The sequence below is a fragment of the Rhipicephalus sanguineus genome, chromosome 2 (genome assembly GCF_013339695.2).
Source record: "Rhipicephalus sanguineus isolate Rsan-2018 chromosome 2, BIME_Rsan_1.4, whole genome shotgun sequence".
Classification (NCBI taxonomy): Eukaryota; Metazoa; Arthropoda; class Arachnida; order Ixodida; family Ixodidae; genus Rhipicephalus; species Rhipicephalus sanguineus.
In genome coordinates this window covers 29,354,281-29,368,878 of record NC_051177.1, presented here as the reverse complement: position 1 = coordinate 29,368,878, position 14,598 = coordinate 29,354,281, and the positions used below count along the sequence as shown (strand labels likewise).

General features: G+C 44.6%; 1 protein-coding gene across 1 annotated transcript in view; it reads left to right on the top strand.

Annotated features, from left to right (window-relative positions):
- The first annotated feature begins 1,470 nt into the window (after positions 1-1,470).
- The window catches only part of LOC119381512 (uncharacterized), a 44,968-nt gene continuing 31,840 nt past the window's right edge, over positions 1,471-14,598 (top strand). Inside the window, exons 1-6 of the mRNA XM_049412799.1 lie at positions 1,471-1,704; positions 2,990-3,213; positions 3,777-3,901; positions 4,030-4,136; positions 4,724-5,025; positions 6,677-6,789. Coding sequence (XP_049268756.1) covers positions 1,669-1,704; positions 2,990-3,213; positions 3,777-3,901; positions 4,030-4,136; positions 4,724-5,025; positions 6,677-6,789 — 907 coding nt within the window. The 5' untranslated portion in view covers positions 1,471-1,668. The remainder of the gene's footprint in view (positions 1,705-2,989; positions 3,214-3,776; positions 3,902-4,029; positions 4,137-4,723; positions 5,026-6,676; positions 6,790-14,598) is intronic.

Here is a 14,598-nt window from a genome sequence, read left to right as displayed (position 1 = left end):
ACAAAAGTATTGCGAAATCCGTGATGTATAACTTTGACGCCACGGGTACTGGCGTTCGAGCGAAGCATTCAAAATCAATTTAGCCCCAGTCTTAACTATTCGCACACTACCTATTAAAAGAATCCAAGAAAACTAAATTTGATTGTCAAGCACTGGTGCCGAAAATAAGCACGCGAGCTGAAACGCGTGTGCCATGTAATAAGGCCAAGATGATGGTTCTCGGCTATTGACCGTCCAGACGACAAAGGCTTCGCGAGACGGCGCTGCAGTACGTCTCAGAGATCCCTTATATCTCGACCGCCTGTCTGTCGTGGCCCAGTTTCCCGCCAGGCCTTTGTTTTAAGCAACCCAGCTACCCTTCATCCTATCATTTGTCCGCTGCTTAGTGAAATACTTCTCTTGCGAACCAGTTTTTATTAGGCTGACCTCGTTTCCAGTTACAATAACCTACAGTAATAGCTGCCTTCATAGGCCCTAAACGCGTTTGCTCTGTGTCTGCCTAAGCCATCTTCGAGTCCGGAAAAGAGACGATCACGCGCAACGATGACTGGTGCTGACTGTCATTCCAGGCGTGCCTCGTAACGATCTGCCCAGCTGCCTCAGAATTACTGCCGCTTGTCTCGCTGTCGAATACACTTGGCAGTATAAGCTGTCTAGGCACCCTTGAATTGTTGACATTCCGGTGAGGCAAGAAGAGCTTGATAAAATGATTGAAGCGCGGTTCGGCAGAATCCCATCACGCAGACACTCGCAGTCTCAGTCATTCAAAACACTCGTAGACGCTCCAATCTAACGAGCGAAAGATTGCGCTGGTATGTGAGTGCGTGTACGAGAGGGCGCACAATTGTTCTGCAATTATTTTATCAAGATGGGTTATCTACCAGCCCAACAGTTAGTTCTAGAAGGTTGTAGCGCTCGAACAGGTGCTTTGATCAAACACAGAACGTGCTATGCGGGAAAGAAGCCATTGCTTTAAAGAGATAACTGGGCGGACGTTGACTACAATATTGCCAGCAATAAAGTCATTGTATAGTATTAAGAGAATGCTTTGCTGTGTGATTGTGGCAAATGCTTGCTGATTTTTGGTGTTTCAGTATGGTGGAAATGTGCCGCAGCACAGTAAACCATTGCCTACACACTTTGCATTGACCCTTGTACTGTTGCTTGCTTAGAGCTTCCAGGTGATGGCATTGCGTACTTTTCTGGCAAATCAAAAGCAGCATGTGAGGGTCATAAAAACTCCGACGTACGTAAGCCCGTGACTCTTATCACAAAGAGAAATAAAAGGAGCACAGCAACGTTATCGCAGGTAAGGAGACGAAAGAGCAGCTTGCAACAAGTGCTTCATGTTTACGATTCTGAAAATGCAGCAGCCCGTCTGTGCGCATCATCTGACAGAGTAACTCCGCATGCTTTTACGATGGTCGACTCGGACCTCTACCTCCTCTCTCCTCGAGTTGAATACAACGCCGCCCTTCAAACGAAGAAGGCGTTAGACGTCTAAAGAATGGCCGTGGAGTGTCACTGAAGGGTACCGATTACTTATGTCATAGGCCCGCGCTGGCAATCGCATTCTTGAGCCGAGTGGGATCTTTAAATGAAACAATATTCGAGAACACGAAGGTGAACACGAAGGTGATTTCGTTAAAGAGCCTGCGTTATATTGCCATGGCTCTACTTACCTCGCAAGACCTTTTTGCTACGGTGAGTGAGATTTGATTCCGAACTTCAGTGGACGTTGTGCTAACGTACACCAAACTTTTGTACCGATGTAAAGCAAGCGCTGGGAATTTGACGTTAGTATAGTAGAGCGACTTGCTAACATAGAGAGGAGGAGGAAGAAGAAGGAAAGGCAGGACGGTCAACCAGACGCGCGTCCGGTTTGCTATCCTACTCTAGGGAAGGGGACTAAGGGAAGAAAAGATAGAGGTGAGCATACAAAAAATTCACGAGAGCTTAGCACTTTTGCGCTCCATAGTACTGGACTCAATATCTCGGGCCTACCACGTTCCACTGTAGACAGTCGTGTCATGGTGCCTACTGAAGGCTTGCAAGTACTGGACATATGGGGATTTCAGCTTGCCGACGAACACGCGAAGTGTATCTCGCAGTGACTAAAGCGCTATGATGATTAGTTTGTCTTCTTCAGACAACTGGTAAGTGGGAGATTCAGTGTTCACTGTTGCTGATGTGTACTGTGAATCTGCATGTCATATTATGTAGAGAACGATGGATTTGTGATGAGATTGATTGATAATATGTAGTGGCGTTAACCAAGTCCAATCTGCACAAACATACCCTAGTAAACTACTTGGATTTGTACTGTAAAAAAAGCTACAAGGACTTTGTCGTCTGTCTACTTCAATGAGAGCAGTAATATGACTTCGTACATTCGAAACTGATCTGACAGTTTGAAAAAAAATATTAGTTCACTATTTCCATGAAGTTTAACAAAAATATGGAGCGTACACTTCATTTTGTGCAGCTCCTTGCTTCTTGCTTATTGAACTGCGTGCTTTCAGTTTTTCACTTTCAGCAATAGTACCACCAAGATATACATGTATACGATTGCTTCGGACAGTGGCGAATCTTCAATTTGCTTTGTGTGCTACAAGATAATTTTTTGAGCTTACGGCTGCAGAGACAACAAACGCGCCTATAGGCGATGGTTAAAACTGTACTCGTTGCTAGCAAGAATGTACGCTCTCTATTTCTCTGCCACCCTTCTCGGTGCACGGTTTTGTAAGCTTTCTCGCATGTTTCTCCGACTGTTGTTCATCAGGTACATCTGCGACTTATTTCCGCGTCCTAGTGACGAATTTATTCGTAATGCCCCTAGCACTGGGCGCACGGTGCACGAGGGTTGAAATGTGACACTTAAGCGGTACTTCTTCTGCTTCTAGTCAAACGTTCTGTAAATAAGTATCCACGCTCTACCGTACCAATAGTGTAGTTTTTTGTTGATCACATGAAACTCCCCGACTTTCAGGTATGGCCATGGTGCTGTAGTTGGCCGGTAATTTTTGCCTTTGTGGCGGTCACTATTGCTGGATTGGTGACGGTGAAGGGCCTCGCTTCAAATGGCAGACAGAAGCACAAGCGGATGCCGCCTGGACCAACTGGCCTGCCACTACTGGGCTACCTCCCGTTCATATGGAAACCATACCACGTAGCTTTTAGGGAGATCTCTGAAAAATATGGTCCAATTATCAGGTGCGTGTTCTTTCTATATGTTGCCGTTAAAGTGAAAAAAAAAAACGCTGAAAAGCAGAAAAATGAAGCAATGAGTCTAACTCGGACAAGCTTACGCCCTGTAAGGTACACAAATACCGACAGCAATACGCCAAATACCAAGTACCGGAAGTACACGAATACCATTTATGTGTATATAGGCCAACAAGGTAGGAAAATAGAAATAATACAAAAGAAATTTTCTGGTGTCAGTATTGTTTGTGCGAATAGCAAAACTGCGCCTCGAGGACACACGATTGTGAAAACGCCTTAAGTGTCTGAACTCTCTGATATAAAAGAAGGAAATTCTTGAAAAGCCACAAATGTTGTGCATTGCCTCTCAATGCCACATGTACCGTTGATCTAAGGACATTAAATGCCCTGAATTTATCAATAAATCTGGTACATTGATAGAACTGTTCACAATTCCGCCGCCAATTAAGAGCCTACTCTATAACAAGGCCGCGCTGGATAGAACGGTAGCGTTATATCAAGCGTGTCGATAAAAACGCGTCACTATATATACGGAAGTGTGTTGTTCGCAGGCTTCAGCTTGGAATAAAGAACGTTGTGGTGCTGAACGACGTAGCGACCGTTCGAGAAGCTCTCTCGAACCCCGACCTACTGCATCGACCCGATGATTTCATGTTTAGATATCTTGGGTTAAAAGGTATAGAAAAGTTTATAGCTTATTTCTTGTTCATTTTTATTATATACTACTTCATAGGGATTTTTAATCAGACAATTCTACGAAGGGGGTCATTTTCGTTCCACGCTTTAATTTTTTTCCCTACGCAGGCATTGTTGGAATAAACGGTGAGGCGTGGCTTGTGAACCGTAGGTATTGCTTCCACGTATTGAGGGACCTGGGTTTTGCCAAGAAACCTATGGAGGACCACATTCGGGTGAGTGGCACTGTTTCCCCATTACTGGAGCATAACATTAGAGAACGTTGATGTCAGGAAACGTCCCAAGAATATCACGCAAGCAAGCATGTGCTCATAGGCACCAGCCATGGATCGCCACTACTGATTTATTGCCCGCGGCGTAGAATGATGTGAATGAGGATCCCAATAACACGCGTATGGGGGACCATTGGTCAACATTACCCCCCCCCCCCTCGCTCTATTCCCATCGTAATAGCCTCCAAACCCAAATACGAGACGTTGTGGTGCACTCTTGTAACGTTAGTAAGTGCCGCAATGCACGTTGCTGAAAATTTGCAGCCAGGGCCACATTCTTTCGTATTCCTCATCAATGAACCAGCCATCCGAAAAACTACTCTTTTTTTCTAGATCAAATATGATCCCGACAATGTGTTTCTGTTATCCTCATGTGCCTTTCGATTCTTTTGCTGGCCGATTATGTCCTTGGTGTTCCATATATTAGTCGTGATTATTCAAATATTGATATTCTCAAACCCCGATAAATCAGTTAGCCGACAACACGTTGATGATCCATTGTAATTTTTTTCTTTTGCAAATACTTTCAGGAAGAGCTAGAATGCTTTGTGAATCTCCTCGAATCAAAGAAAGGACAGCCTATGCTAATCGCTAATCCACTCGCTGCCAGTGTGGCCAACAACATCTCAGCACTAGTATTTGGACGCCGGTATGACCTGGATGATCCCGAAGGCCGTTTCTTCGTGGGCTTGCTCAGCACCTTCCTACGCCGTGCAAAATTATTCTGCGTCATGGACTTCCTGCCTGTACTTCGCGTGATAGCGTCTTACATCCCAGGCACGAGAGTGCGCATCATGAATTACGTTATAGAGGAGCTTAAAAAGCTTGTAAGGTGAGCGCATCGTCTCTGTGAATGTGTGTTGTGAATTACGTGCACTTAATCTTCTTTCGGTCTCTTTTTCACCTCCTCATTCCCTTCTTCATGTATAGGGTAGCAAACCGGGCGTAGTCTAGTCAACATCCATGCCTTTCCTGTAGTCACTCTTGTTCTTTCTTCTCTATCTAATCCATTATTCTCTCTTTACCCCACCCCACGTGTAGGGTAGCCAACCGACACAGAATAGGGTAGCAGTATGCAATTGTTACATGTATGATGAAACATTTTTTACGTGACATATTTGTGTTGAGCTGTTTTCAGGGTGGTCTCGCCGAGGTAACTTTAGTTTTCATGATCCGGCTAAGTATAGGCTGAATGAGACTATACTTAAAAGTATGGCCTCTGTGCAGCGTGCATAAATTTATGTATTCTACAGTCAGTTTCAGTCATATGTTCGGTATTGTTATACTCTAGTCTGACTTTCGACTATGAATATACAGTCCATGGAATTTTGCCCTGAAAAGCTTCAGACATCATCGCTTTATTTAGGAGTCGTGGTTTTTTAACGCGATAGTGAGCTCGTTTCGCAGAAATTCCGGCGTCGGTGTCGGCATTGGTGTCGGCATCGTTGGTTGTGAGCGAAAAATCTTGTCCGTGACCGAAAAATCTAGAAAGACGTAAATAGAATGAATAATAAAAATCTTAGGTTTTAGTGAGAATCGAACCCAGGTCGTGTGCGTGGCAAGCAGGTGTTCTACCGCAGAGCCCCGCTATTGCTTGAAACTGCAGGTTTGAAAAAAAAATACCTATATGAATCCCATGTTCTGGAATGAGCCTCCTTAACCCATGTAATATGGCGTGGCAGAAGCGTAGCATCGCGAAAGGCGTTAAAACATGTGAATGGCGCAACGAGTCGGTGTTTTAAAGGCCCACCCATCACAAAGCGCTCAGACATATTTAATCATCATCAGCTGCAAAAACATCAACAAAGTGGACTGCGTAGGTTCGCTTGTTGCCTTACGGACGTGCAGTGGGCCCTTCGCTGATTCGCAAAAGGAATAATTATGGCGTAGTGGGCACTTAACAACTGTACTTGCAGTGTGCGTTCTAGGATCGTTTGAAATGGCCGATGTTAAGAGCACAGTCGTTCGTTCCCTTACGACAGCGTTGAGGAATGCGCCGAGAACCGAGACCAGGCTAGCAATGAAGGAAACGATGCTCACGAGGCCCGATTATGCTATCGCGTTCTACTCTTGAAGGCGAAGCTCAGGTGCCCTCCAAGTCTTTTTTTATCAAGGCAGACACTAATTTCTGGGCACGTCATCACAGGTATGATTGGGGGTTCATACCATCAAGTTTCTACATTACATAGCCCAGCCTTTAAGCGAATGACCAAGGGGATCTCTTACGAGTTCCTTAACGAGTTCAAACTAGTAATGATGCATATGTTCCCAACAGCAAGATAACTGGTGGTTGAATGCACCGCAACGTTTTATTCATTGGTGGAAAGGGTAAGCTTCCATTTTACTCAGGCAATTTTGTGATATGTCCTTTTCTATAATTCATCATGTGCCATTGGTATCTTTGTTGAGTCGGGAGAAAAAAATCGTCTTGCTATTACGCGTATCACAAACTTGGCAGCTGTGGTATTTTCTTTTAATTACAGAAATGAAGTGAAGGAACGCGGTGGCAACGTGGAGAATTACGCAGAGAGAGATTTCATTGACGGGTACTTGAGGAAGATCCAAGAAAACAAGGGAACCGATTCTCATTACACAAGTAAGAAAAAACAGTCGACATATTTCTGGTGCGTTAGCTTCTCTGGCATGTTCTGAACAATATTATCAACAATATGCCCCTATTGCAAATAATGCAAGTAGGTTAAAACGATGCACTACATTTTTCGCTGTGTCTTCTGTACAAATATTTCAAAAGTTTGGAACTTGATCCACCCATACCCAGTCGCTCTGGAAAACAGCCACATGCACTGTTACACCAGTGCTTTTGGAAAGTCATTATGTCAAATTCTTGCACTACAAGGCATGGGCGTCGGCAATATTTCGTCTTGAGGGGTGAAAAGCAGTGTTGCATTGCGGTGGGGAGGGGGAGATGGGGGAGGAGGGCAAGTGTTCCTTTTGCACTATCCTACCGACGCCAATGCTGGGTGTGTCCAGATAAGATAGAACACGAGGTCCCGGTCACCATTCCCGATTGTGATGAAATTTACTGTAGGTCTAGGCATTACACCCAGATCAATGGTTTCGCGGTTAGTTTTGTGGAAAAAAAAATTTGTTCGCCTGAAAAAGAAATATACAACTTTTGGCCGCAAAAAACGCTTTTCCGCTAATTTCGCGATTTCTGAATTTTGAGCGCACCTAGGGAAAAAAACGGTGCACTTCTTCGTCACAATATTTATTCCCCTTAAAGAACACGTAAAATAAAATCATATGAGTCTATTGTTTCCCTTGCTTGTCGAAGCACGTTTGAAGAAAAAAATCACAAACTTGGCGAATCGCACAAAATACCTCTATTTCGGGAATTTATTGCTGCAAGCAAGTTAAAGTGAGGATAATTAAAATCGGTACATATTAACTTTGATACTTTCGCTCTCTTTTAAAATAGTTTGCGTGGTTTTATCGCGCTCCGTTTTACTCGATAATTGGGCTGAAACGTAAGTGATTTACCAAAAACGCCGAACTTTGAAAATGATTTTCTCAAAAAAGCCATTTTTAATTTTTTTTTTAAATCCCTCTGATTGAAGTCAAGAACGTCGTCTAGTATTGTGCAGAAAAAAACGTTGCATTATTTTGGTTGCTAACAAGTTATAGTGCGTCAAATGTGACCATGCCAGCCTAGCGGCCGCGTCTTCCGTTATGGGCTGAAACTCGGATATAAGATGCTAAAAATACTTGTACGTGACATAATCACAAATCAGTAGCTCCACACCAACAAATGCGCAGCCCGGTGTCATGGTTAAGCAAACTTTGTCTTGGGATCAGCCGCTTGACAAATCCGCAGCAGCGGCCGCTCGATGCTGCGGGCACTCACATTACATGGGTACCGCTTCGACTGTGGATGAGCTCCGCTTGCGCACCAAACTACGCTCAGAGGACAAACGAGAGAAGGAATGCATTACTGTGAAAGTTAAAGGCCGTTAAGTGCCAACAAATGTCATAATATGCAACGAAAACTCTGCCGGCAATTTCCCAGTGAGCGCCTTCAATACAGCACGGATGTATTTTTTTTCCCTGCTGTCATGCCCGAAGCCGCATAATATCGTGATAAACGCTTGACTTGCGTTGAATATTCTATCTGCGGACGCCCAACAATATAGTATTGTAAAAGCGGTTCTTTAGCTAAGTAAAGGACTTGGACACACTTCTTTTCACAGCCGGCTGACACAAGTGTTCTGGCACGAGATGAACAACTGCAGTATCAGTTGCTCGACCATCGGAAGCACGTATGACAGCCCTCTTTAGATGTCAATGGCTTTCTTTTGTGCCATATGTTGCTCATAGAATGAACCTAATTATATTTAGGCCATCCGAAGAGAGAAAGCAACACATGAGCGCACTATTGGAGGCGCTCACTGGGAAATCGCCGGCAGAGTTTTCGTTGCATACTGTGACATTTGTTTAAGATCAAGAAGGGAGCCGACGGATGGATACACGTTATAGATTTCAAAACAGGAGAAAGTGCCTCAGATCAGGCTGGCCGACGTTTGGATAGGGGACCTATCTTTGTCAAAGGCGCCTTGTCATCCCTGGCGTGTTAGTTTTATGGGGTTAGTGATGACGTCATGTCAGCGGCGGCGCGTCTGTTGCTGTTGGTAATTGATGCCTGGAAAGAGAGAAACTCGAAAGCAGAGGAGTAAAGCCCTTGCCACATTTCAAGAGAGTTTGCAAACACGTTCGGGTCTGCATGTCAGAGTTAAAGGTAGCTGCAAAGAAAGAAAAAAAAGAAAAAGGGGGGGGGGGGTACAACCAAGCGAGAGGGCGAGTGCAGCCATCACAAAGAGCTGCAGAAGGTGGTGAGGAAGGGAACTACAGGCGGGGAGAAAAACCGGGCGGCTTACGTTTAAATGTCCGCCAAGGAGCTGCAGAAGGTGGTGGGGAAGGCAGCTACAGACGACAAAAAAAAAAAAAAAAAGGAAGGTACTCGGGCGGCGTACGTTTAAAATGCCGCCTGCCTACTTTCAGTGATATTGAAAGGGTTGCCTGAAAAGCAAGCTCCTGCTTAATGGGTGAAGTAATTGGCTGGCATATGCATCCAGTGTCGTCGGTGGCTTCCAAAAATTGGGCGCCCGTCAACTAAGAGGGTGAAGTAATTGGCTGGCATATGCATCCAGTGTCGTCGGTGGCTTCCAAAAATTGGGCGCCCGTCAACTAAGAGGGTGAAGTAATTGGCTGGCATATGCATCCAGTGTCGTCGGTGGCTTCCAAAAATTGGGCGCCCGTCAACTAAGAGGAAAAAAAAAAAAGTTGAAAGGAACGAGGGGCGGCCGGGGGGAACAATCGGAATAAGACTCGTAGAACTTCCTGAGAAAGCGAAGGCTGTGACAATGCTGGCCAGAAGCGGCCTTTGGAGCGCGGAAAGGGGGAAGGAAACCGTAATTCGGATTCACTAGAAAATGAAAACATCTTAAGAGAATAATATCTACACGTATGTGCACATTTATACATGCAAGGTTAAGAGATATTAAAAAAGAATATTGATAGTGTATTATGGGAGCTGGTCGGGATTTTATTTTGCGAATAGGTTAAGGTTTTTGAAAGCTGAGCGTACTTCATGTCTCTTAATATTATAGGAATCATGCTATGGCTTTTAACGATTCCAAATTACCACGAGCTAGATTTATTCCTGATGGGTGTAGGGATTGAAATTTGTGTATCAAATACGATTCCATGTATTTTCTCTCACGTGGTGACCGGAAGTTTGTTTGTAGAATGTAAAGTTTGGCTTGATCGAAATTGTGGTCTTGTTGATTGAAGTGGCTGGCTACTGCTTTTGGTAAGTTGTGCTTTGTGTCTGCGCGGTGGCCGTTCAGTCTTATACCCTTGTCACACGGGCAGTCTAACCGCAGTTAAGTACGACGGCCGTTACGTCTAACGGCTGTTGTACCTTGTCACACGACAACCCTAACCGCAGTTAATCCGCTAACGACCGTTTTCGTAAACGGAGGTAGGCAACCCCTGTTAGCGCCGTAAACTGACAACATGGCGGCCCCCATGTCGGACGCGAGCGGCTCGGCTCCCAGCGAAATACCGAGCCAAAAGCGTGTCAACTGGACCGTTGCGACGACAGAGGCGTTGAAACGCATTTGGGAAGATAAACTACCGTCTTTGAGGTGGAAGTTTGTCCGTGCTGCAAAAATCTCGTGTGCATTTCACGAGATTCATACACGGCTGCGTTCGTTCATTAAACAGTGCTTCACACTATTTGATAGACGCGCATCAAAACACGCTGCCGAAGCGTCGATAATCGAGCGTGAAGCCCTGTACAAGGCGGTGTTATAGCGGTGTTGCACGAACGCAGCCATGTATCAACTAAAGAACGCTTGGAAGCGCTGAAAACGTGTGACAGCGCCTCTGTCTGGTTTACGGTAACTGTGGTTAAATCCGCTAACTGCAGTTGGGTATAACAGCGGTTAAGCTTACCCGTGTGACAAGGGTATTACATGAATTGGTTGTCCAGTTTCGCCTATGTACTGTTTTTTACAGGTGGCACACTCAATGCAGTAGATCAGGTTGTTTGAGGTGCACGTGAAGTTCGATGTTACCTTGTGAAGGTAATCGGATGCTGTGCTTTTTACGTTGGTGGCTGGCTGTATATGTTTGCACGTAGAACATCTTGGACGCCCACAGGGTCCAGACGTTGGTGTAGTTTTTGTTGCGAGTTTTGCATGTACGAGCATATCTTTAAAATTGGCGTTGCGTCTGTAGGCAACCTTAGGCGGTTCGGGGAAGATTTTTTTAAGTTTCTGGTTGGTTGTTAGAATCGGATAGTATTTTGCGAGGATGTTGTTTATGTTCGGAAGTGCGTTGGAAAATTTTGTAGTGAGAAGAGGCGTTGTTGTTGTTGTGGTTTTAGGGCGTGGTTTGAGTGTCTCAGTGCGATCTAGTTTTAGTGCGTCCGTGTAAGCCTTATGAAGGAACGCGTTTGGATGGCTTCTGTTTGCTAGTGTTTCTTTTAGGGTAGTAAGTCTGTTTACGTAATCCTGATCCTCTACGCATATGCGACGTAACCTTGTTGCTTGGCTCCTGAAAATGCCCTGTTTACAATGTTTTGGGTGATGGCTAGTATAATCTAGGTATTGTTGCTTGTCAAATGGTTTCTTATACAGCGTAGTCTTTAATATACCATTCTCAAGATATATGGTTGTGTCAAGAAAGTTGATGCTCTCAGCTGAGGTCTCGGACGTGAACTTTATCGTTGGATGAAAGGAGTTTAGGAATGATGTAAATTTAGCTAGATTGTCCCTGCCGTGACCCCATATTATAAGTATGTCATCAATGTACCGAAGGTATGTGTGGGGTTTGTCTGCGCAGCGAGCCAGGAAGTCTGTTTCCAGAATTCCCATGAATATGTTTGCATAAGTGGGTGCGAATGGGGTGCCCATGCTTGTTCCTTGTATTTGAAGGTAGTAATTTTCTTCAAATTCAAAATAGTTGTGTGATAGTACTAGTTCGAGTAATGATAAATATACTTCAGTAGAATGCTGTACATTATGTTGATTTAAAGTTTGCTTTATTGAGGTTAGGCCCTCTGGGATCGGGATATTCGTGTATAAAGCGGTAACGTCTAGTGTGACGAGGATGGCGTTTTGTGGTAGTGTGCCTTTGCTATTAATCTCTTCTATTATTCGCAGTAGGTGTGGGGCGTCCTGTACAAATGACGGGAATGTCTTCGGAATGTCCCCGAGAAAGTGGTTAAGGAATTCGGAGAGGCTCTCGGTTGGGGTGTTGTTATTTGATACTATTGGGCGCCCTGGAATATTGGCAGTGTATAATTCGGTGGATGGTACTTTGTGAATTTTGGGGAGGAGGTAAAACCGCCCTGCTGCTTTGTTGTTTGGTTTCAGAAACTTGAATTCTGATGGAGTTATTAATTCATCAGCAAGGAGGGATCTAAGTGTGTTAGTGATTGTGAGTGTGTATTGTTCTGTTGGATCGCTGTCTAGTTTGCGGTAGTGTTCTGGGTTATTGAGTTGTCTGTAAGCCTCGTGCTTGTACTTCTGTGTTGGCCAAATGACTATGCTTCCTCCCTTAGAACAGGCAATTGAACTCGACTTATATCTTAAAGCTATCACTACAGAAATCATTAATCAATCGAAATCATCTAAAAAGCCTAGGAACATGACTTATTCGGAGAGTCGCATCATCTCTAACCTCAAGTCGCGCGAAGACATTATCATCAAGGAAGCCGATTTTAAAGATATGCTCGTAAATGCAAAACTCGCAACAAAAACTACACCAACGTCTGGACCCTGTGGGCGTCCAAGATGTTCTACGTGCAAACATATACAGCCAGCCACCAACGTAAAAAGCACAGCATCCGATTACCTTCACAAGGTAACATCGAACTTCACGTGCACCTCAAACAACCTGATCTACTGCATTGAGTGTGCCACCTGTAAAAAACAGTACATAGGCGAAACTGGACAACCAATTCATGTAAGACTGAACGGCCACCGCGCAGACACAAAGCACAACTTACGAAAAGCAGTAGCCAGCCACTTCAATCAACAAGACCACAATTTCAATCAAGCCAAACTTTACACTCTACAAACAAACTTCCGGTCACCACGTGAGAGGAAATACATGGAATCGTATTTGATACACAAATTTCAATCCCTACACCCATCAGGAATAAATCTAGCTCGTGGTAATTTGGAATCGTTAAAAGCCATAGCATGATTCCTATAATATTAAGAGACATGAAGTACGCTCAGCTTTCAAAAACCTTAACCTATTCGCAAAATAAAATCCCGACCAGCTCCCATAATACACTATCAATATTCTTTTTTAATATCTCTTAACCTTGCATGTATAAATGTGCACATACGTGTAGATGTTATTCTCTTAAGATGTTTTCATTTTCTAGTGAATCCGAACCACGGTTTCCTTCCCCCTTTCCGCGCTCCAAAGGCCGCTTCTGGCCAGCATTGTCACAGCCCTCGCTTTCTCAGGAAGTTCTACGAGTCTTATTCCGATTGTTCCCGCCGGCCGCCCCTCGTTCCTTTCAACTTTTTTTTTTCCCTCTTAGTTGACGGGCGCCCAATTTTTGGAAGCCACCGACGACACTGGATGCATATGCCAGCCAATTACTTCACCCATTAAGCAGGAGCTTGCTTTTCAGGCAACCCTTTCAATATCACTTAAAGTAGGCAGGCGGCATTTTAAACGTACGCCGCCCGAGTACCTTCCTTTTTTTTTTTGTCGTCTGTAGCTGCCTTCCCCACCACCTTCTGCAGCTCCTTGGCGGACATTTAAACGTAAGCCACCCGGTTTTTCTCCCCGCCTGTAGTTCCCTTCCTCACCACCTTCTGCAGCTCTTTGTGATGGCTGCACTCGCCCTCTCGCTTGGTTGTACCCGCCCCCCCTTTTTTTTTCTTTTTTTTCTTTCTTTGCAGCTACCTTTAACTCTGACATGGCAGACCCGAACGTGCTTGCAAACTCTCTTGAAATGTGGCAAGGGCTTTACTCCTCTGCTTTCGAGTTTCTCTCTTTCCAGGCATCAATTACCAACAGCAACAGACGCGCCGCCGCTGACATGACGTCATCACTAACCCCATAAAACTAACACGCCAGGGATGACAAGGCGCCTTTGACAAAGATAGGTCCCCTATCCAAACGTCGGCCAGCCTAATCTGAGGCACTTTCTCCTGTTTTGAAATCTATGACATTTGTTGGCACTTAACGGCCTTTAACTTTTACAGTGATGCATTCCTCCTCCCGTTTGTCCTCTGAGCGTAGTTTGGCGCTCAAGCGGAGCTCATCCACAGTCGAAGCGGTACTCATGTAATGTCAGCGCCCGCAGCATCGAGTGGCCGCTGCTGCGGGTTTGTCAAGCGGCTGATCCCAAGACAAAGCTTGCTGAACCATAACACCGGGCTGCGCATTTGTTGGTGTGGAGCTGCTGATTTGTGATTATGTCACGTACAAGTATTTTTAGCATCTTATATCCGAGTTTCAGCCCATAACGAACGACGCGGCCGCTAGGCTGGCATGGTCACATTTGACGCACTATAACTTGTTAGCAACCAAAATAATGCAACATTTTTTTCTGCACAATGGTAGATGACGTCCTTGACTTCAATCAGAGGGATTTTTAAAAAAGTTAAAAATGGCCTTTTTGAGAAAATCATTTTCAAAATTCGGCGTTTTTGGTAAATCACTTACGTTTCAGCCCAATTATCGAGTAAAACGGAGCGCGATAAAACCACGCAAATTAATTTAAAAGAGAGCGATAGTATCAAAGATAACATGTACCGATTTTTATTACCCTCACCTTAACTTGCTTGCAGCAATAAATTCCCGAAATAGAGGTATTTTGTGCCATTTGCCAAGTTTGTGATTTTTTTCTTCA